Source organism: Molossus molossus, unplaced genomic scaffold, assembly GCF_014108415.1.
Source record: "Molossus molossus isolate mMolMol1 unplaced genomic scaffold, mMolMol1.p scaffold_m16_p_12, whole genome shotgun sequence".
NCBI classification, from domain to species: Eukaryota; Metazoa; Chordata; class Mammalia; order Chiroptera; family Molossidae; genus Molossus; species Molossus molossus.
Genome location: NW_023425347.1, coordinates 76,442,283 through 76,465,654, shown reverse-complemented (window position 1 = coordinate 76,465,654; position 23,372 = coordinate 76,442,283). Strand labels below are relative to the sequence as shown.

At 41.1% G+C, this 23,372-nt stretch overlaps 2 protein-coding genes across 5 annotated transcripts in view; both read left to right on the top strand.

Moving 5' to 3' along the window:
* MACF1 (microtubule actin crosslinking factor 1) overlaps positions 1-23,372 on the top strand; it is a 233,613-nt gene that overhangs the window by 32,243 nt on the left and 177,998 nt on the right. For all 4 annotated transcript variants that reach the window (XM_036257347.1, XM_036257345.1, XM_036257348.1 and 1 more), the window contains exons 3-5: positions 838-927; positions 4,815-4,892; positions 8,874-8,966. In XM_036257347.1, the coding sequence (XP_036113240.1) occupies positions 838-927; positions 4,815-4,892; positions 8,874-8,966 (261 nt within the window). The remainder of the gene's footprint in view (positions 1-837; positions 928-4,814; positions 4,893-8,873; positions 8,967-23,372) is intronic.
* On the top strand, positions 20,902-22,114 carry LOC118627141. Its single transcript, XM_036257350.1, has one exon. It carries the CDS (start codon positions 20,954-20,956, stop codon positions 22,058-22,060), a length of 1,107 nt encoding a protein of 368 aa, XP_036113243.1. The 5' UTR covers positions 20,902-20,953; the 3' UTR covers positions 22,061-22,114.

The following is a 23,372-nucleotide window of genomic DNA, read 5'->3' as shown; positions in this document are numbered from 1 at the left end:
GACCCTAACATCTCAGAGCCACAGTTTCATTATGGGTCATAAATAAGCCTCACAGGGCAGTTATTTGGGTTTAGTAAATAAAAGGAGATTATGGTTGAATATAAAGCATGGTAGTTAATGGCAAAGACTAAAATTCAAAAAGACCAAATTGAAGTCAGCTATTCCACTTTGTAACATTGGGCAAGTTATTTACCTCTTTGTGCCTCATTTCCTCTTGCATAAAATAGGAATGATAGTAAAACCTGCCTTATTGATGTGAGGGATAGATGAGATAAAATGTGAAGAATTTTACACAGTATTTGATTTTAACCATACATTTTTCCAAAGTGAGATTTATTTTTCCACAGTTTCTATTATAAAATTGGAATTGTTTTTCCCAAAAGGAAAATAATTTTCAAATTGACTATTAGAAATATTTGGTAAGAGAGGAGTTAAATTGGATGTTAACTAGCATTTTAGTTTTCTTTGTAGCACTCTCTGGAAAACTCTTCTAACTCCGGCTGGACTCATCTGTCCATCATTGACCATCATTTCACATTTTGATCCATAATAATTCCTGAGATTATTGGGATGATAAGACTCCCCATCTCCTTGCCCAAACTTTTTAGAATATTGTTCAGGGTTGGCTAGAGTGTGTAATAAATCTGGCATCAATTTTAAAAATACACACACTTCTGGTAAGTGTTCATGTCTTGAACTACAACCTGAAAATTCCTGAATTTTATTATTGTTTCCAGTTTAAAATTTTTAAATGTGTGGTTTTACTGAGATCTCTGTGTAGATAATAAAATAATTCAATATCAAACAAAAAACAGTCTGTTTTACTTTCATGCACAGGTCCGCAAGCACATCAATGATCTTTATGAAGATCTACGGGATGGTCATAACCTGATCTCTCTGCTAGAAGTCCTCTCGGGCATCAAACTGGTGAGCTTCTCTTTTCTCCTAATGAGTGACCTCACAGGTGTGGTCCTGTTGTTGATGTATGGGTCCATCTTGCTGAGTGGTAGGGCAGTGGCCATCACTGCTTGCTCTGTTACATGGGAGGAAGAAGTAGAAGGATTATTGGTGGGCTTTATTTCTAACTCAGACTTACAGTTTACATATGATGTGATTTTATCTTAGTTCAAATTGATGTCATATATTCTCATTTCTTAGTAGATTCAGGTATCAGTTATATTCCTTTCATACCTGCTTGTTTTCTGCTCACTTGTTGTTGTTGTTGTTTTTCCATTTATAGATACTAATAATATTTTAGGAATAACAGAGTCACTTTTAAAGAATTTTGAATAAGGTGTAGTTTTCTTTTTAGAGTTTTATTTCTAGTCTATAAAGATTGTTTCCTATTTTCCCATTTATTGTGAATTGTTTAATTTTCTGTATTTAGCTCAAGTCCTGAAATTTACATTTAAGCTCAAGGTGTTTAGAGGTGTTTTTTTTTTTTTTTTTTTTTTAAATTCACCTCACTTCTTCCCTTCTATGAATCATAGAGTCTCACAGGTTTGGAGAAATGCTGTGGTTGACGTCTGAGCACAGCCCTGGATACAATACATTTGGACTCCTTGGACAATTAACTATGCCTGCCTCCTCCCAATGTATCTAAACATTGCTGTAGGAAACACCTACATATCTGAGGGCAAATCTCATGGGAGCCTCTTGGCTCATCAGATGATAGTTCTTATACTAGCTTTGTTTGTAGGATCAAAACAACCTCACTTGGCAGGCCCATTTTTTCATATAGTTGAGCCTAATGGAAGCAGATGATTCTGTGCGGTTTCTATTCTATTTCTAGTATGATGCCAACATAATTTTCATTTAGAAGAGTCTAGGATTGAATACTGGAAACATCTGCGAGGAAAGAGAACTGAAGAGGGGTGCACAGCTTGAGTAGTCTGGGAAGCTCAGCCCACTCACTGCCATTGGTGAATTCTTAGTCATTGTTTGTTGTGTTTCAAGAACAGAATTTGGCACATTAGATTTGACTCCCTAAGTAATATTCAGCTTCTTGTAGGATTGGGTTTGGCTTCCTTTGGGCCCTTTGTTTTGGTTTCACATCTTTTTTCACCTTGCAATAGAATTAATTTTATAATTTTTAATGGCCTACAGTTGACAGATGCCCTTATTAACATAGCCAGTATGGAGTGAATTCTAGTTCTTCTCTGGCCCTCACTTATAAGTGTCATATATATTCAGAATTTCACTTTCACTATGCTGGACTTTACTCTTCAGTGCTCACCAAGTTATATTTTGTGCAATTTGCCTGGAATATTTGATGACGTTGCAGTCATTTTATATTGGAAAGTGACATTTTTGTTGACATTGCTTATAGAACAGGTTAAAACCACTTCAATCTAATTTATTTTCCTTACCTTTGAAAACCTACAGGTGTTTATGGAGATATTCATAGGATATCATATTATCACTGAAAACAATCCAAGTATCTTTTTCACGATTATTCACATTATCTCTTCTTTTGTTGATTCACAAATCAGAGACAGTGGGTGGCCATGGAGAATTGAAGATGTGTTTCAACATAAGACATTCAATAAAACCTTCTGTTCTGGTCTTGAATCTTTTTGGATATGGGAGGGTATTTTCATCATTTTTTGTTGTGGTTGTTTGTTTAATGTTGCATTCATTTCCTTTTCATTTTTGTGTTGTGCATATTCTGTTACTCTGTCATGTCTTTGCCTTGGTTGGTGGCCAAAGGAGCCAGCAGGGCTGAAGACCCTCCGTCTGGTGAGCATGCCCTCCTGGCGCCATACAAACAGCGAGGAGCAGGAGGAGGAAGATGATGATGATGTAGTAGGTCCCCTCAGCAATGCCAGCGTTCCAGCTGGCACTGCAGGGCCATCAGAGAGTCTGAGGTTCTCCAGGTCTCCAGGAGCTTGGTTACCAATTGCCTCTTCCCTGTCCACCTGGGAATTTGGGTCCCAAAGAACGTGGTTAAAACTAATTGCACCTCTGGCCACTGTTAGATGACCCTGAAGTGGGAATTATCTTGCTTATCTGAAAACGGTTGGCACAAAAAGAATAATAGTGTTGGAGGTGTCAAGTTCCTTTGAGACCTGGAGATCCATAGTGTTCTTGTGGCCTTGCTGTGTAGCCTGAGTCCAGATTGCAGAATTGTGGAAAGTTTAATTGATAGCATGACATTTAATTGCTCATCCTGACTAACTAGGACTCTCTCTCCACCTCTCTAGCCTCTAGGTTCTCACTATACACCATGTCGTTTGTTTTCAAAATAGCCTGTTGTTTGCAAACCACTCACTGCATGGAGATACTCTGCTTTGGTCAATAATATGTCTAGTTGCTGTGGCGGACAGAGATTTAACCTGCATGTTCTTAAACTTATTTACATTTGGTGGGAAATAGGAGTAAAGATTAGGGTGTGTGGAAGGGGTATTTCCTGCTTGCAGGCCCTAAATTATAGCTCATGATCTTTCTCCAGAAACAGGAATTAGGCAGTATTCCCATTCCCTGTCCTCTTAAAGTCATCTTTTCACTTCATTGATCTCCCTTCCCATTGTCATAGAATCTTCAGTTTCACAGGCTCCCATTCTTTAAGCCATATTTACAGTAATTTAGCTGAAATGACTGAGAAGAGTTGCTAAAAAGATTTTTTCTTAAACCTTGGAATTAAGCAGTTGTCCAGAGAGGACTCATCATCCTTGTAGATTTTTTTAGTTTGGGAGTGTTGCTTAGAAGTGTTGGGAGGCACCCAGAGAGATGCTTCTTCCCTTAGATTTCTATGTGTTGGGGTCACTTTTTGCTCATTTCAACTTGGGGGAAGGTTTCCTCTGCAGGTGCCCATAACAGAATATGCCAATACTTCATATTTTATGACCCTTTAATACCAATTTGACATTTACAAATGAACAGGGTATAATCTAGTGAGAGTGATGTTTTAGTCCTAATTTTAGGAAGATAAAAGCAATACTGGAAAGTGAGCAGGAAAAAATGTTCAGAAGTGTAAATAGCCATCCCTGCGTGTGCTCATTGGGCAAACAGACTTCACGTACTTTTGAACAGATAGTAGCTGAGCCATGGATAGGGCACCAAAGGCACTGGATGGAGATGGGCTTCTCTTCTGTGGCTTGTGTGACATCCAGGATTAGTGACTGGCAGGAAATACCTTTCTTTGGGTTCTCATGTTGAACATCCCTATATCGTCAAGGTTTTGTTAGCTCTGGGTATTTCATATGGGGGTAAAGGGTAGCTTTGCTGCATGGACACCCATCTTCCTAGAAAATAGGCCTCTTCTTGACTTTTGCCTCTCATTTGTATTTTTTTCACTTATTTATTGATCATATGTAACTACTCACCCCTTAGTTTAAAATTAGCTACCTCTGGCATCTTTTGCCAGGTTTGCAATAAGGTTGTCTCCGTCCATTACTGTGCAATATACAATTAGGACTTTCCACCTTTCCTCTGCAGTAGCATTTAACTGTGATTTTAGGAGTCATAGAGCTTAAGTCTTTGTCCCCACTAACCTCACCTCCAGAATCAGGTTCTGCCATGTAGAAGTACAGAAGAACCTTGTAGAGAAGCTGCGTCACTGCTTCAGTGTTAGTAGTCAAAAGAGGCTGTGTGTTCACGGTAATTATAGTGCTGAACAAGGCCTTTTGGAGGCCTAAGCATGGGTGACACAGACAGGTCTTGCCATTGAAGAGTGCTTTACATAATGCTTCCATGCCTGGCTTCAGTCATGAGGGATTCTTGGTGGTCTTTCAGTCTTTGAAATGAAAATGGAAAGTGGTCTGCATGGGTAAATTGGTGTAGCTAAAATTAACACCTCCTTTTTTTGTTTGCAGCCCCGGGAGAAGGGCAGGATGCGTTTCCATAGGCTGCAGAATGTGCAGATTGCCCTGGACTTCCTAAAGCGGCGACAGGTAAGAGTATCCCATGGGCTCCCCATTCAGCCAGGAAATGTTGACATTCAGTTCCTGTTTAGGGAAGTTCTCAGTGCCCTTAGTAAGCCCTCTCTAATTGCTAAATCTGATTGACCCAGTTCTGAGTCTTACTTGCTAGTGAGCAGTTGTGTTATGGTTGGACAAATCATTTGGTAGTCCTTACATAGAGCTGTGGCCTTCCTGAGAGGGAGAGTATTAACAGAAAAGAGTTAGATGCTAAATATTGAATTGTGTGGATCCACCTTAGATGGAGGTCAAAAGGAAGGTGAAAGGTAAATCCATCAAAGAAGATGGAAAAAAGTTACAGCACCCAGGAAAAAGGAAAACCAGAGTGCCACATTATCATGAAAATTAGATGAGGGGGTGGTGTCATGAAGGTCTGAGGATTGGTGACTTAAGAGTACAGTTTTAATAGAGCAGGGAAGTGTTTATAGTATATTGGACCTGGAATAGGAAGGGAAAATAAGTTTATCACTCTGTAGATAAGGAAGGAAGATGGCAACACATTTTTAGATATAGGAGAAGCCAGTGAAGAGAAGAAGACTGAAAAATGAGTCAGGAGAATTAAGAGCCATGGGATGTTATTGTATAGCTAAGGAAACAGACCTAGATAGGTGAAATGACCTGCTCCAAATCATAGAACAAATTAGAACAAACTGGGGACTTTAAACCTATCTCCTCACGTGGAGTTAATGCTCCTTCCTCTATCCATGGGTTTTCTACACACCTTCTTTCCGCCTATTGCTTCCTTAATTGATAGAATCAAGTCTAGGGGTTGAAGGACGAGGTCCACTGCATAGCCAGTGTGGTTCTCTATGAGAAAGAAAAGAAAAATGCCCTTTTCTGAGATATAGGGAGAAGGAAGGATGAGGGAGTCAAAGTTCATCTGCTTAGAGAGAGCTGTATGGAAAAGATTTGGGATAGCTACAATTGCTAGGCAACGTCAAGAGAACATTAAGTGGTATGCATATTTTTGAAGTTAGTTCATTTTTGTCACTCTTATCAGTAATTCTCATTAACTTGGGAAATTTTCTTTTTGTTTGCTCTCATAGCAGTTCTAATATCATACTTACTACCTTATTGTTGTTTCTCTGTTTATTCTAATGCACTATAGGCCCTGTGAAGACAGGGAACATGATCTTAACATTTTTATCTTCATTGTGTCATAAAAATGATCCATAATTGGACCACTTCATAAATATTTGCTGAAATAAATTGATAAGTGAAAAGTAGTAGGAGAATTGGAGGCTAAAGTGTTTAGGGTACTGGAGAAAGCAGCATTGAATTGTCTCTGTGTAGAGTTAAAAGAAACCAGAGAGGGCTTTAATGAGCAAGGTAAATTGAGAGGAATTGATTGGCTAGAAGTCTAAATAAGGGCCAAGAGTAGATTTGGTTACTATGGTAGAATGAAAATGTGGGCAGACAAGAACAGTGGACCCAGAGAAGGGCAGAGAGAACTTGAGGGCAGTTCTTTGTAATGGTGGAGTCCAAGTTGTAGCTGTGCAGGTGTCCAATGCAGAGTGAAAATGAAAGTCCTCAGCATTGAGAAGACAGATGAATTGGTGAGATAGGGTGATATTTGGGTCATTGACATGAGCGCTAAAATTGCCAGGAAAGATGGTAGAAGATGCGGTAGGGAAGAAGAATAGGACTTAGGTGCTAGGAAAGGGTTAGCAGATTGGAATGTGGCTTGGCCCAAGCGATGGACTTCAGAATAAAGGGAAAACAGATGGAGGTGGGACTGAAGAATGTGGACCTGGCTAATACTGCCAACTGACCAGCTGTGGGTTGTTAGTGATTAGTGATTACAAAAACTGCATTCTCAGACCAGAGGGTGAACTGAGATGGAGAAAACAGAAGCGCTTTCCCAGGTGTCGTAGTCATTCAGACCGCTCTAACAAAAATACTGTAGACTGGATGACTTATAAACAACAGAAATTTATTTCTCATAGTTCTGGAGGCTAGGAGTCTTAAGATTAAGGCAGATTCGGCACCTGGTAAGTTCCTGGTTCGGAGATGGCTGTCTTTTAGCTGTGTCCTAATATGATGGAAGGGACAAGAGGACTCTTGGGATCTTGTATATAAGGGCACTAATTCTATTCCTGAGAGCTCCACCCTCATAACTAGATCATCCCAAAATATCCCACCTCCAAATACCATCAGATTGGGTGTTAGGATTTAACATGCATTTTGGATCTTACAAGCATTCATTCTATAGTTCTGGTCACCATTAGTGTAAGAGAAGAGTGAGACTTCTGTTTGAAGTCATTGGGGTTCGTTAGAGACACACAGATTTCAGTTCAGTTGAAGAAATACACGGAGAGCAGATCAAGGACTGTTTGCCACTATGGAACAGGAGCTTTGTGAGGGTTTGACACAGAGGCTCAAAGGGGTTGAGGTGGAATTAGGCTGGTTTTCCTGGACCACAGCTGGTTTCAGCACTGGAAATCCCACGTCCTTAGAAACTCCTCAGTTTCCAGCTCACTGTGATGGTTGGTCACATTAGCCCAGGAACAGCCTGTGTGTCTGTGTACGTTGTGCTGTTCCGGTGAGATTTCAGGAGTAAAGCAGATGCTATGGGAGTCATGAGCACCTGGGGATATCTGTGACAGAATGGATGGAAATAGAGGGAAAATGGAGGCTGGAGCAAGCTAAAGGAGAAGAGGCATACCCCCACCCCCTTAATCTTAAAAAAGTCAGGGCTGTGATGACTTAATAAAAAAACAACTCATGCCCAGCTGGTGTGGCTCAGTGGATTGAGCATCATCCCTTGGACTGAGAGGTCCTGATTCGATTCCCGGTCAAGGGCATGTACCTGGATTGCAGGTTTGAACCCTGGCCCAATGGGGTTTGTGCAGGAGGCAACTAATTGATGTGTCTCTCACATCGATGTTTCTCTCTCTCTCCATCTCTCCCTTCCACTCTATCTAAAGAGCAATGGAAAAATATCCTCGGGTGAAGATTAAACTAATTAATTAATTAATTAAATAAAAAAGCAACTCACAATACCATGTGCTTGCAAGGTTGCTTTGCTGCTGGGAATGTAAAATAGTACAGTCACGCTGGAAAATAGTTTGGCAATTTCTTATAAAGCTAAACATATACCATATGACCTAGCAGTCCCACTCGTAGGAATTTACCCTAGAACAATGAAAACATATGCTCACACTAAAACCTCTGCACGAATATAGGAGCTTTATGCATAATTGCGCCAAGAAATCACCCCAATGTCCTTCAGTGGATGAAATGATAAACACAGTGTTGTGTATTGATATAGTGGAAGACTGCTCAGCAATAAAAGGAGCTAACTATTGATACATGCAGTGAGTTGGATGGTGATCTCAGGGGTGTTGTGTTGAGTGAAAAAAAAAAAGCCAGTTCAAAACATTATGTACTGTATGATTCCATTTATATGACATTCTGGAAAAAGCAAAACTGGGATCAGATAAGTGGTTGCAGGGAGTTAGGGGTGGAGGCAGGGTTTGATTACAAAGGGGCAACATAGCCCTGGCTGGTTTGGTTCAGCGGTTAGAGCATCAGCCTGCGGTCCCGAGAGACCCGGGTTCGGTTCTCGCTAAGGGCATGTACCTTGGTTGCAGTTTGTCCCCGGCCCTGGTTGGTCGTGCGGGTGGCGGCCACTCGATGTGTCCCTTTCACATCGATGTTTCTCTCTCTCTCTCCCTCCTACTCTATCTGAACAACAACAAAAAAATGTCCTTGGGTGAGGATAAAAGAAAAACAAAAACAAAGGGGAAACATAGGGTTATCTTTTTGGGATGATGAGACCGTTCTGTTATTCTGATTATCTTTGTAGTAACATGATCCATGTTTTAAAAGTCATAGAATTGTACAACAAAAAATAAATAAATTTAACTGTATATAAATGGTGAAAAATCTATAAAAATGAAATCAAAACAAAAGTCACCGAACTCTGAGACCAGCTTTTTGTTCCTTTTTCAGGTGAAACTGGTGAATATTCGCAATGATGACATTACAGATGGCAACCCCAAGCTGACCCTGGGCCTGATCTGGACCATTATTTTGCACTTCCAGGTAGGGTCTGTGAAGTTCAGGGTCCCTGTTGCTTGGTTTGGACGTGGCCTAGAAAGAACTAGAAGTTGCACTTCCTTCCACAGGCACATCGGACCTTTCTTTTCTGTATTTGGCAGGGAACAAGGGTAAGAGTGGGAGTTGGAAAGGCAGATAAGGATTGGCCTGGAGATAAAGACATTGCACCCTAAACTCAGAACTTCCTAATCATTTTCATGATGAAATGGGATTTTTCACTTGTTTTGCTTTCCCCTATAATTGACTGTCTGGGTATTAGAAGAGCTGGGTCAAAACTTGCTCTTTAGGTACTCAGAGTATGAGGGGTGGGAGAGGTCTTGGTTGTGGTGTTTGAAAAGGGTGGAGTGAAGGCTTTTAATCCTGTTTTGATATAGACTTTTCCTGGACTCTAATAATCTTAAAACAAGCCTGGTTAATTGTAGCACTGTCTTTGTCATTTGGGCTGCTCTAACGAAATCCTATCGTAGACTGTGTGGTGTAAACAAACAGGCATTTATTTTTCATAGTTCTGGAGGTTGGAAATCTGAGATCAGGGTGCCAGTATGGTTAGGTTCTTGATGAGGGTCCTCTTCCTGGTTTCTGTCCTTATATGACCTTTTCTTGGTACATGCACTGCAAAGAAAGAGGTCTCGTGTTTCTTCATCTTTTTATAATGGCATTAGTTTGATTATGGGGGTTTCACTCTCTGACCTCATCTAAACACATAATTAGCCCTGGCCAGTTTGGCTCAGCGGTTAGAGCGTCAGCCTGGGGTCCGGAGAGACCGGGGTTCAGTTCCCGCTAGGGGCATGTACCTCGGTTGCAGTTTGTCCCCGGCCCTGGTTGGTCGTGCGGGTGGCAGCCACTCAATGTGTCCCTTTCACATCGATGTTTCTCTCTCTCTCTTCTCTCTCCCTCCCACTCTATCTGTACAAAAAATGGAAAAATGTCCTTGGGTGAGGATGGGAAAAAAAATAAAATAAAATAAACACATAATTACCTCCCAAATGTCCCACCTCCAAATCCAGTCACGTTGAGGGTTAGGGCTTCAACATATGAATTGGAAGGGCGCGGGGGGTACACGGGCAAACATTCATTCCATAGCAAGCACCTTAGTGGCTGGGTTTATGTATGTGTTTGTAAGCACAACCTTGTAGCATTAATCATATCCAAGAGCAGTAGCGTGTTGGTAGTGTTCAGTCACCGAGCTTTCATAAGCGGGCCACCCCTTTTCAAGTAAATGCAGCTGTATCTTTATAAAAAGACTATTTGAATCACTTTAGCAAAACTAAGCAAAGCTATTTCTCAGACAGCTCTCCCGTACCCAATGCTGTACAGGAGGTTGATAGATTAGAGGGAGCACTTCTTGGGCAGGTGGAAAAAGAAGGCTAATGTAGTAAGGCACTGACTGACTCTGGGGGCTGAGGCCACTGTGATGTCCTATTTGATGAGTTAGCACCACCTGCTGGTTGAAAGCAGAACAGTAGGTGTATGACAGTTGCCAGGAACCTGAGACAATTCTGGGAGTTTAGGGGCTCTGGTTTGGAGCTAGTGCTGGCAATTGACAGCATGGGTTGGCGTAGGAAAGTGTGGAGGTAGAACCATGGAGTGGTCTCAGGCATGCTTTGGATATAGGGATAACCAGTAGCACGAACCTGGTAAGGTGTCCCTTCGCAGGGTGGAAACAGGAACTTTGTTGAGCTTTCGTTGAGGTCTAGAGTTATCCCATTAGAATCCTTGTGAACAGAGGAATTTTTTAAGAGAAGCTGTATTTTCTCTACAAACCTGCTGTCACTATTGATGCCCAATGTTATTCTCATATGTATGAGGTAAGGGGAATCTGTCACAGTGTCTGTGTTTATCCTGACTACAACTAAATCTCTTTAAAAAGGAAACTCAGGGGCCAAGGAATGAAAACCCAATCGGTTAATTAAACCATTGCTGGGGCAGAAGAGATGGGGTACTGGAGCTATTCCTATCTTTAAAAGCTCCATGAGGAATAATTTCTTTCTCTCTTTAAAAACTTGTTATGAGCCCCGCTGATGTGGCTCAGTGGTTGAGCGTCGACTCATGCACCAAGAGGTCACTGGTTCGATTCCCGGTCAGGGCACATGCCCAGATTGTGGGCCTGATCCCCAGTGGGGGGCATGCAGGAGGCATCCAATCGATGTTTTCTATCATTGATGTTTCTATCTCTTTCTTCCTCTCTCTCTCTCTAACATCAATAAAGAAAAAGAGTTAAATAAAAACTTATGAAAAATGTCTTCTATATCCTGATCCACTCCTGAAACCCTAGTAGGTTAATTCAAAAGAAATCCCAGACATCATATTATTTCATCTGGAAATATTTCAGTGTGTACCTCTTTAAGATGCTCTTTTAAAAAAAAATTCTCACCTGGCTGGTGTGGCTCAGTGGTTGAGCGTCAATCCATGCATCAAGAGGCTGCCGGTTCGATTCCTGGTCAGGGCACATGCCCAGGTTGTGGGCCCAATCGCCAGTGGGGGGAAAGCAGGAGGCGGCCAATTGATGTTCTCTCTCATCGATGTTTCTATCTCTCTCTCTCTCTCTGTCTCTCTAAAATTCAGTAAAGAAAAAATATTTAAAAATAAATAAAATTCTAAAAAAAATTAAAGATATATTTTTATTAATTTGGGAGAGAGACACACACACATTGATGTGAGAGAGAAACGTTGATTGGTTGCCTCCCAAACATGCTCCAAAGGAGATGGAACCCACCACCTGGGTATGTGCCCTGACCCGGAATTAAACCAACAACCTTTTGGTGCATGGGACAATGTTTGATCAACTGAGCCATATTGGCCAGGGCCCCAGTTACCTCATTTTAAAAAATGGTTGTTTGAATCAGAATCCAAACAAGGTCCACATATTGCATTAAATTTTCATCTCCATCTCCATGAAATTTGTTGAAGAAATTAGATCTTTTGTCCTATAAGGTTTATAAAGATGCTGATGGCATCTCTGGCATGTCTTCTAACACTGTCCTTCATCCCTATACTGTATTGCCTATAAGCTGGTGGTTTAGATATAGACCTGAGGCTCAGTCACATTCAGGTTCATTTGGAGGGGGTGGGCAACAGGGTAGTGATATGCTGTGTACTTTTACTGCTGTACACCAGGAAACATGTAATGTCTATTGTCTCTCTTTTCATGATGCCAAGATTGATTAGTGGGGTCAGATGTTATCAGCCCGCTCAATCCATGCTTCATTTCCTGTTAGCTCTTCACCTAATAGTTTTAGCAGCTACTGATCATCATTGCTAGTTCTGTTATTTCTTTAGAAGTTACAAAGTGGTGATACTCAAATTCTATAATTTATTTTTTATTATTTGTCTGTAGTACTTCTATAAAGAAGAGCTTCACCGTATCAGTTACCCTGAAAGCTCCTGTGGGAGAGATAAAATAAAAAGATAAATAATCCCAACTTTCCCTGTGTTTATTAGTTTTTAGAATAATTAGTTGGTTCTCTGGGATGCTCCAGAGGTGACCAATGATGTTTATTTGTTAACCCCCCCCCCCAAGTATCACTATGACTCATGGATTTTTAAAAACAGGCTCAAATGTGTTTCAATCACATATAGCTATTATTCTTTCTAATACTCAAATAGCCTTTCAAAGTTGAGACTCTGAGTCCTTTGGCATGACCTCCATATTCTTTTATCATTTCCTTTATTTCTTGTGAGATGAGATGTTTTAGACTCTTTGTAGATATATTTCTTGTCCCAGAACTGAAATTAGCAATTTCTTCAAGGAGCTCTAATTTTTTTTTTATCCTCACCCGAGGACATTCTTCCATTTTTTGTTCAAGTAAAGTGGGAGGGAGACAGAGAGAAACATCAACGTGAAAGGGACACATTGAGTGGCTGCCAACCACACAACCAACCAGGGCCGAGGACGAACTGCACCCAAGGTATGCACCCTTAGCGGGAACCGAACCTGGGTCTCCCTGGACCGCAGGTTGACGCTCTAACCGCTGAGCCAAATCGGCCAGGGCAGGAGCTCTAATTTTTTTTTTTATCGTCACCTGAGGACATTTTTCCATTTTCTGTTCAGATAGAGTGGGAGGGAGAGAGAGGAAAAGAGAGAGAGAAACATCGATGTGAAAGGGACAGACACATCGAGTGGCTGCCACCTGCACGACCAACCAGGGCCGGGGACAAACTGCAACCGAGGCACATGCCCTTAGCGGGAACTGAACCCGGGTCTTTCTGGACTGCAGGCCGATGCTCTAACCACTAAGCCAAACTGGCCAGAGCAGGAGCTCTAATTTTTTATTGACAGTCTGAGTGCTACTGATTGGTCAGTGGTTTTGGACATTTTCCTCTGGACAGAGCTGTCAATACTGTATTTTTCTCTTTTTAAAAAATCATTAATTTATACTGCTATTTCTAATACAAATTTAGAATTACAGAGTTTTATTTAACTTCTTTGACTTTATACAGAGTGGGCAAAAGTAGGCTTGCAGTTATGAGTATGAGAAAAAGAATTAGTAAAGCTATTGTAATAATTATAACCTGAATGAATGTCTTTTTTTTTTTTTAATATGTTTTTATTGATTTTTTTATAGAGAGAGGAAGGGAGAGAAAGATAGAAATACCGATGTGAGAGAGAAATATCAATTGGCTGCTTCCTGTACACCCCCTCCTGGGGATTGAGCCCACAACCCTGGGCTGTGCCCTGATCAGGAATCAAACTGGAACCTCTCAGTCCATGGGATGAGCTCAGTCCACTGAGACACACCAGTTGGTGTGCATGTCTTTTTCTATTCGAACAACTGTAAACGTACTTTTGCCCACTCCTATATTTTTATCCTTTTTTCTTAGGCTGAATATCTCAATCCTAACCACAGTAACATATCACATTCCTTTTCTTATGCATACATACACATATGTCTGTAAAATCATACATTATTTATGTTGAATCAAAATAACAATATCAATGTTATTTTTTAAAATATATTTTCTTTATTGATTTTAGAGAGAGGAAATATTTTCTTTATTGATTTTAGAGAGAGGAAAGGAGAGAGAGAGAGAACATTGATGAGAGAGAACATCGATTGGCCGTCTTCTGCATGCCCCTCACTGGGGGACTGGGTCCACAACCTGGGCATGTACCCTGACCGGGAATCGAACCAGCGACCTCTTGGTGCATGGGTCAGTATGCTCAACCAGTGAGCCACATTGGCTGGGATCAGTTTATTATTAAAAATATTACTAAGAAGTGTATTATTTCTTTGCACTTCTTTTTGTCCTTAGTGTATATTTTTTAAGGACATACAAATAATTGTATTTTAAAGTCATTTGAAATAATTTATCTCTGTGTTGTTAAGCCATCCATTCAATGTATGATTAGGTTCATTTGTTTTTATTTGCTCTGTTTTTAGAGATTTTTTCCCCTTTCAGTTTTATTTTTCATTATATAGATTATATTGTATACATTATTTATTTACAGTGTTCCAAAAGTGAATTTTTGAAAGTGAGTACAAGGTGTATTCAGAGAAGTCCAGCGCTCATCCTTGCTCTCTTCATCCTGTTTCTTCCCTTTTCGTATAGTTAGCTAACTTAAAATTTTTTTTAAATCTTCACCCAAGGATGTGTTTTTTTAAAAATCGATTTTTAGAGAGAGAGTTGGGTGTAGGGGGGAGAGAAACAATGATGTGAGAGAAACACTGATTGCCTCCTATACATGCCTGACTGGGGATCCAACCCACAACCTAGGTATATGCCCTGACTGGGATTTGAATCTGCAGCCTTTTGGTATACGGGACAACACTCCAACCAACTGAGCCACCTGACCAACACTAGTTAGCTAACTTTTTAAAAACATCTTTTGGGTTATTTTGTTTTATTTTTGGAAAATACAGACTTTTTAAGAAACAACTTTATTGAAGTATATTTTACATACCATAAAATTGATCCTTCTTGTATATTTCAGTGATTTTTTTTTTTTATCTTTGCTCGAGGACATTTTTCCATGTTTTGTTCAGATAGAGTGGGAGGGAGAGAGAGGAAGAGAGAGTGAGAGAAACATCAACGTGAAAGGGACACATCGAGTGGTTGCCACCTGCATGACCCAACCAGGGCCGGAACAAACCACAACTGAGGCACGTGCCCTAGCAGGAACTGAACCAGGGTCTCTTTGGACTGCAGGTCGATGCTCCAACTGCTGAGCCAAACTGGCCAGGGCATATTTCAGTGATTTTTTTATGAGTTGTACAATAATCACCATAATTCAGTTTAGAACCTATTCATCATCCCAGTATAATCCTTTTGCTCATTTACAGCCCTCTATTCCCATCCCCAGCCTCAAACAACCACTAATCTATTTTCTGTCTCTTTAGATTTACCTATTCTGGACATTTCACCTAAATGGAATCATATAATACATAATCTTTTGTGTGTGGCTTCTTTCACTGAGCATAATGTCTTTGAGGTTCATCCATGTTGTAGTGTGTGTCAGTTCTTCATTCCTTTTTTATTGCTGAGTAGTATTCTGTTGTATGGATATACCATATATTTTGTTTGTTCAGCAGTTGATGGAAATTTGTATTATTATGTTTTTGCTATTATAAAGTGTTGATATGAATATTTGAGTACTCATTTTTGTATGGATGCATGTTTTCATTTCTCTTGGATATATACCTAGGAGTGGAATTGTTGAGTTGTATGGTAAGTTTATGTATAACTTTGTAAGAAACTGCCAGACGGTCTTCCAAAGTGGCTGCACCATTTTACATTCCCACCAGCAATGAGTTAGAGTTTCTGTTTCTCCGTATCCACTTCTTCACCAACATTTGTTGTCTGTCCTTTAGATTATAGCAGTCACAGTGAGTGTGAAATGATATCTCCTTGTGCTTTTAGTTTCTAGGAAAATGTATCATTTAATTGAATTCTACACACATTTATTGAGGACTAGCAATGAGCAAGGTCTTAGGTAGAGTCATTGAATGATACACAATTGAATTGGGCGTGGAGTCCATCCAGTTTGACTCTATAATTCAAAGGAATGATAAGAGAAATACTATAAAATTACTCAAAAGAGATTTAAAGAATCAGGGACAGGGAGGTAGAACATAACATGTTACTTAACAATTTTTTATTTTAGTAACTTTCAGGGCTTTCGACCTAGCCCACTGCTCTTTGCCCTGTTACCAATTTTACTGGAAGATATAAACAGCTTTGACTTTGTCTTGTGCATGCATATTGGCCACCTGCTTTTCTTTTTTGGTATTTCAGCGTAACTGAATGTCTATTTTGTATTCTCATAGAGGGAAGCTTTGCTGCTAGATGCAACTAATTACTAATTCCTTTCTTTGCTATTTTTGAAGTCCTGGTGTTTGCCTGTAGTATTAGCTAGGTATTTGGGAGTGTGGGAAAAGACTCCCTGTTTGCAAAGTTTTTGGTTGGCTGGTAAAGGATTATATAGAGCTGTCCTTCATGTCTTGCGTTAGATAGGATGTGATATGTATCTTGCTAGTTATGTGTCATTTTGGTTTTCTAGCCTTTTATTATGGAGTGTCTGTTAGCTGTTTCCACTAAGAACATGTGCTATATATAGCAAAATAGAAATGCAGAATAGAACTATCAAATGTTAGGGGATCAGTAAAACAGTCTTTATAGTCGATCTCTGTTTTTGGTGCAAATAAAGTAGAAGAATGATACAGATATAGGTCATGGTTGTCATATCAAGGGAACAATCAGTTGAAGGAGAGGCTGGTTCCAGATTAAAAATTTGCTACTACTTATGAAACTGGTAGTATTGATAACTTTATAAAGAGGTTTATGGTTTCCAAAATGTCTTAACATATTAAAAAGATATGTACTAAATGATAGGGAATATTTTTATCTTAAGTTATGAAAATATTAAGTGCTCAGAAAAGTACATACAAATCTTCATGTGTGTGTAGTCACCTTCAAAATTAAGTAGCTGTTAATATTTTTGTTATATTTGCTTCAGATTTTTTTCTTTTTAAAGAAATAAAACATTTTAGATACAGCCAATTTTTCTTGCCCTCTCCGACCCCCAGGTACACATTATCCTGAAGTTGATGTATATCATTCCCATCTATGCCATTGTACCTTTGACAGAGAGGTATTCATAAACAATGTGTGCTGTTGTTTGTATGTTTTTATATTTGGCACAAGGAGTATCTTTTACATATCTTGCTTTTTAAAATCTGAACTTTATTTTTGAGTTTTTTTCATGTTGATAAAGGAGGACCAGATTTGTTCATTTTAAGTAATTTATTTGGACTGTAATGGGAATGGAGCCCCTGCAACTGTGCCACAGCTATTACTTGCAGTCTGTGATTTAATTGTATGAAGAAGGCATTCATTAATGCATATGACATCTGTGTACTTGTGTTCTAAAGCATATAGCCAAGAGGGTCTTTTGGATAGATACCTGGGCTGGGTTGTATACATTCCTTTATTTTGCCACATTACTCTCAGAAGCACTGTATGACTTATAGTGTTGTGTTGGATAACACCTATTACTGTCTGACATATTTGTTGTGTGGATCCCTGCACTAGGGTGCAAGCTTAATAACAGTAGGGATTTTAACTCTTTCCTTGTTTTCTTTGACTGGCATAGAATAGTCACTCAATATGTGTTCAGTGAATTTACATTTTATGAATTAGATCTCAAAGAGTGTGGTAAGGTAGACCAGAAAAATAGAATGATGTCTATTTTTCTGTGCCCATTTGTTGATGAGCAAACAGACACAGAGGTAAACTGACATTTGGGGGTTACACATCCAGACACTAATAATAGTATTTCTTATCTCTTGGTTTTGTCCAGGCCAGTTTGAAGGTACATGTTAGGATTTATAATTTTTCTAAAAGATAAGTTCTTGAAAGTCAGAATCTGATGAAATTAGTTTTCCAACTCTCAATTGTTTATTAAGCACTAGTGTATATCTAGCATTCTGAATTTTAAAAACTTCAGGGAGTTCAGGTCAAGAGTGATCTTAGCTGGGTAGACTTGAGGTTTATTGGTCCGCGGGCCGACACTCTAACCGCTGAGCCAAACCGGCCAGGGCTTTTTTTTCTTTTTTAAATCCTCACAAGACTTGAGGTTTATATTTGTGTGTACTTTACAGTGCTTAGTGCCTGGCATGCAGATGAGGCACCGTTCATGTTTGTGGGATGAATGAGCGAGCTCTTTCACTCTGGAGTCTCACTCTGGCTGTCTTTGTGGGAGACCTATGGGGAGTAAACATGGGAAAAAGCCAAAGAAGACAGGAAGAATAGGTAGGCCCTAAAAGTGCTTTCCAAGAAAGCAGCAGTCTGCTTGTTAAGAGCTCAGGCTAAAGGAGAAAAAGACCCGGGGGAAAGTCCTGGTGATCCGTTAACTTAATTAAATAGTGGAAGCAGAGTGACTCCAAAGAAAAAGGAGCACCCAAACTTTGGACCTTGGAACATACTTTTTCCTTAGAGCCTAGTCAAGAAAAAGAGTGTGGTGGTAGTAGTGGTGGAGTGTCTCATATCTTTCAGCTCCAGTAATAAATGGGAAGAAAAGGGGTTTACTTGTAGACCAGTCACTGAGCCAAGCACTTTATAGACATGATCTCATTCACCCTTTCTGTAACCCCATTAAGTAGGTGATCGTGTCCATATTTTACAGGTAAGGAAACTGAATCACCCAGCTAGTTAAGCTACTTAACTGCTAAGTTAAAAGAGCTGGGACTTTGAACCTAGTCTACCTTACTAAAATCTCTCTGCTCCCTTCCTAGACTACTTTTTCTTTGGAGCAGAAGGAAATAAAGGCCTGATTTGTTTGACATATGCAAAAATTTAAAAAGAAAATGCTTCCAGAAGTAAATGTGCTCGGTTCTGTCAGGCTTCTCAGGAAAACCCTACAGCAGTAGCAGTCATATTAAACAGCTGTCTCTCTTGGCCCAGAGTTGATCAGGTTCAGGAATTTGGTTTACTTGTATTTCATGAATAGAATTCAAGCCAGGCCTTAGGGTATGCATATTAAAAGTTTCAGTTCTCTTTGTTGGAGGAATGAAGGCTTGGTGTCTGCTTAGAGAATTATATTGGAATGTCAGAATTTTTGCTGAGTAAATGATTTCCTGTAGTCTGATTTTCTGTCCCATGCTAGTCTCCCTGTCTTGTTTCTTGCTGTGGCTTATGATGACCATAAGATGGTGCTGCAGCTTTGCAGTCTGCCTTAGGAAAAGGCAGTGGTGAAGCAGTCAGGGTCTCAGAAGGGGTCTCGTGGGCAGTGGATTTAGGGCTTCTTACTGCTCTGCTTTTGTGGAGGGCGATTTTCAAGTTTCCAGGAAAGGTGGGTAGGGCTGTACTGATAGAAATCTTTAGGGCTGACATAGCTAGAGCCAGGCAGGCTGCTGCTTCTGCTATGTGGGCTGGATCCTTTGGTATAGACTAAATAGCTGCAACCAAGAAGGAACTCATCTAACCTCTTTTTTTCCACTCCATTCAGAACCCTGTGGGTTGTGGTGGTATCTCATCTGTCAGACACTAAACTGAAAATCGGGGTGGGCAAATCCCATTGGCAAAACAGGGTGACTTTTGAATTCAACTTCCTAGGCCTGTTCTTCAGAATTCCTGCCCTATTGCAATTTAAGTAAAATTCATCTGGGCCACATTTTAGCAACTTCCTCCCTTGCTCTCAATAGCAAGTGCTGTATCTGTTTGAGCCCTCGGTCCAATTGAGTCTAGTTGCCTAATTCAGAACAGTGGGGGAATCTTCTTGTTTTACTTAACTGAGTACAGACTTCCATCCTGGCCATAGTTAGAAGCTTGTGTAACATGGGATTGAAATTAAAGGTCTTAAACAGGAGTTCATGCTCTGGCTTTGCCACTGACTAACTGTGTAGCCTTGAGCAAACTAATCAACTTTCTTAAACCTCTGTTTCTTTACCTGTCAAATGTAAAATAATAGTTTTGACCTTTTATGGTTACTGTGGGAATTAAATAAGATAATCCATAGCTTAGCACAGGATTTAGCACATAACAAACGCTAAAATAATGTTAGCTGTCAGCAGCAGCAGCTCTGCTGTTCTCCCATATCGTTCAGCAGAGACGCTGCCTTTCTTGTATTTGGAAGTGGTGTCCTTTTTACCGAGTGTTCAGATCCTATACTCAGAAATAATTTCTAGGTTTTTCCTGTGTGTCATTGGGTCAAGCAGATTTAACAGGTATTTCTCTCTCTCTCAGAGGAAGGAAATAGATGCTACAAGAGGCTAGATCTTTAAAGCCATTGTTTCTTTTCTTAACTGAGAATTTGGCTCTAGTCTCTCTTAGGTTATAATTTGGTTAAAATAATTATATTTCTGACCTGAAAAAATAGAGAATATGTCTATTTTGCTTGATATTATCTTATGGTCATCTTAGTACAACAATTAAAATCCATTTCCTTTCTGAGTTTCGGGGCCATAATTGCAGCATGCCCAGCCCTGGTTCTTCTTGGCCCTTCCCTTCCTGGTTGGTTCCAGCAGTGTTGGTTTGCTTTTTCCCTCTTTCTCCTCCTCCTTCCTCCACATTACCTTCTTCCATGGCCTCTCCTCTTCCCCCTCCCTTTTCCCTTTACTCTTACAATCTCCCCCTCCTCCTCTCCCTCCCTAATTTCTCCCCTCCCCTGGTTTCTGGCTCTTTTTGCTTTCTGTTTGTGTTTCTGAGGGCAGTGTTCCAATTACCTCATATTTGGAGAGAGGAAGCTGCAGCCAATCCGGTTTCTGTCTGCTTTTAGGTCAAGTGATTTCTGAACTGCAGTGAGATGCTTTGAATTTGTCTTGTTGCAGCTCTGAGCCTGTAAGATGGCTGTCTGAATCGCAGCGGCTGGAAGAGACAGAGAGAGGCGGGGAGGGAGGGAGAAAGAATTGGAGGGATTGCCGGCACAGTGCATGTTTTTAAATGTGCATCTAATCCGATGAAGCCAAGCTTGGGATTTCTCTGAGATCCCAGGGCCGGTTTAGCTGCTTTTTTGCTAAGATTAGGAGAGGGAAGCAATGGGAAATTCACTGGGCTGTGTTAAGGAGTCGAAAGATTCAGTAGCTATTCCTGAGAAGGCTCCTATATCTCCTAAGAAAAGAGTTCGGTTCAAAAGGAAGTGGAGGAGGAAGAAAACCTCTACTCCAGAGGTATCCCCTGAGGAAGAACCCTTGGAAGGAACTGGAGTCATTGAAGAGAAAGAAACCCTAACGAAGTTAATAGTGAGTCTCCGAAAGGAGGAAGGAGTGGAAGGGGTAGAACATCCCCCCCTAGACATTTTACCACCTGAGGACTCGGCCCCCAACTCAGGAGTGGGAGATCAAGGGATGATCGTGCAGGTGAAGGAGAGGTTCCAGGGGGAGATCCAGACTGCCCACCTTTTGCTAGAGAATGAGTCATCAGTTGCCGGAGGGGTCTGGGATTCCCTGGAAGAGGGGATGACTGTCATCGCTCACCTGCTTGATAACCCAGCAGAGAGGAACTGTGAGAAGTCAGTGAGCCAACTGGTGGAATTTCCGAGGACAGCTTCCTGCAGCAGCAGGGCTGTGCTGCTGCCTTTGCAAGGAGAGACTGCAGTGGAGAGAGTAGATACTCAGCCTGGATACCAGAGCAGCACTTTCCCCAGGATGAACCACCCCAGCAGCACAGGAGATGAAGACCAACTTTCAGAGGGCTGGAGTGTGGGGGGAGGAACCAAGGGTATTGTAAATGTCCCTGAGACAGGTTCCTGGATTGCAGAGTGTTCTGTCCCTTCATCACTATTGGAGCAGCTGAGAGGCCACAGACGTACAGAGCCTGCCCTCATGGGTCAAGTGCCCCCCCAAGGTCCCCAGCTGCCTGCTTCTCGGAGTGATTTGTCCATCAATGGCATGACTGGGAGCATTTTGCCCTCCTCCTCTGGCTATGGCACCAGTGGTCCACACTTACGTGGGATCCGGCCTAGGGATACAGAACCTGAAAAGAGCTCCACAACATTTTCAGAAGAGGATGGCAATCTTTCTTTGGAGGCTGGCCACACCCCATCATGGGGTCTGGAGGAGGTAGGTGGGCATGTCCCAGGGATAGGAAAACAGTTGTTTGGATTCCTGGCTCTCAAACTTACTAAAGTGGAGTATGGTGAGTAGTGAGGACCTTGGGGCTTCTTCTCAAACTTACCCCTATGTCGGGGACTGGGAGTTAGTGACTGCTGGATTTGGAAAACAGGATCTATTTCGGGTCTGCCCCTGGATGCTCTGGGGAATCCCTGATTCCAGTTAACATGCAGCATAATTGCTTGAGCTTTCAGGTGGGGTTATCTCTCAAGGTGCTGTGCTAGTTAGTACTTACTCTCACGCAGGTCTGTTTATTAGCTTCCCCGCCACAAGGAGTTTGTGGTGTAGCACAAAGGATGAGGGAGGTCCAGCCAAGTCTCTGAAATGAGTGGAAAAGGTGTAAGGAGCGTTGAAGGACTAAGGTAACTGTCTTTGATGTAATTGCTCTTCTCCCCAGGAGAATGTTCTTATTAGAGCTGATGCAATCCTGCTCCTGGGGGACATAGCTAATGACAACACTCATTCAATATTTGTAGAGGTGGACAGGGCTAATCCTCCTTTGGTTCCTAATTCTGGCATTAGAGGAGAGGGACATAGAGTTATCTGGAGAGTAATCCTGAGCAGGATTAATCTAGAGCAGTTATCTGGAGATTAATCCAGGTAGTTTGAAGGTTTGAGGCTAGAAAACATTGGTTTTTTGATTGGACTTGTTTATGGCTTTGATAAGTTTTTATTTGTGAGGTATATATCAAGGTATAGGTGGTGGTAATAGTGATGGTACTGGGTGCTGGGAATGTTTTTAGGGTTAAGGAGCAAGTGAGAATTCAGATCTGAACACTGAGAGGAAAGGAGGACTCGGCAAGACCCTGGGTAGCACAGTGACTGAAGTTATAATTCATCAGTGACTGAGGAACTTTAGTTGGCATGTTAGCCTCTGTAGCAGAAGAAATAAACACTTTAGGATCCCAGAGCAGCGAGAGATGGGAGGTGAAGTAGGGCTTTTTCTTGCTGAGACCGAAGGCAGCTGCCCTGTCTGCAGAACAGGGATGTGGCCCACCTGCTGGTGCCCTGCTTGTCACCAACAGCATGAGGCTGGGGAGAGACACACATTTTCAACTGATGTGTTTACAGTATCCTCTTTGGGGGTGAATTTTCTTCATAGATAGGTCCATCTCAGTGCCCTTTGTTACTATAGAATTTGGAGACTCCCAATAGTTGCAGGGAAAAGTGGTCATTGAAAAATATTCATTATATGGTTAGGCAAAAGGGCTTCTTGGATGTGTACAAGTACCCGAGTTTCATCGAAGAAGAGGGAATGTCAGCCCTGGCTGGAGTTGCTCAGTGGTTAGAGCGTTGGCCCGTGGACTGAAGGGTCATGGATTTGATTTCTGGTCAAGGGCACATA

Excerpts from the sequence above, each read along its gene's own strand:
- LOC118627141 (XM_036257350.1), top strand. The coding sequence starts at position 20,954 with ATGGGAAATTCACTGGGCTGTGTTAAGGAGTCGAAAGATTCAGTAGCT.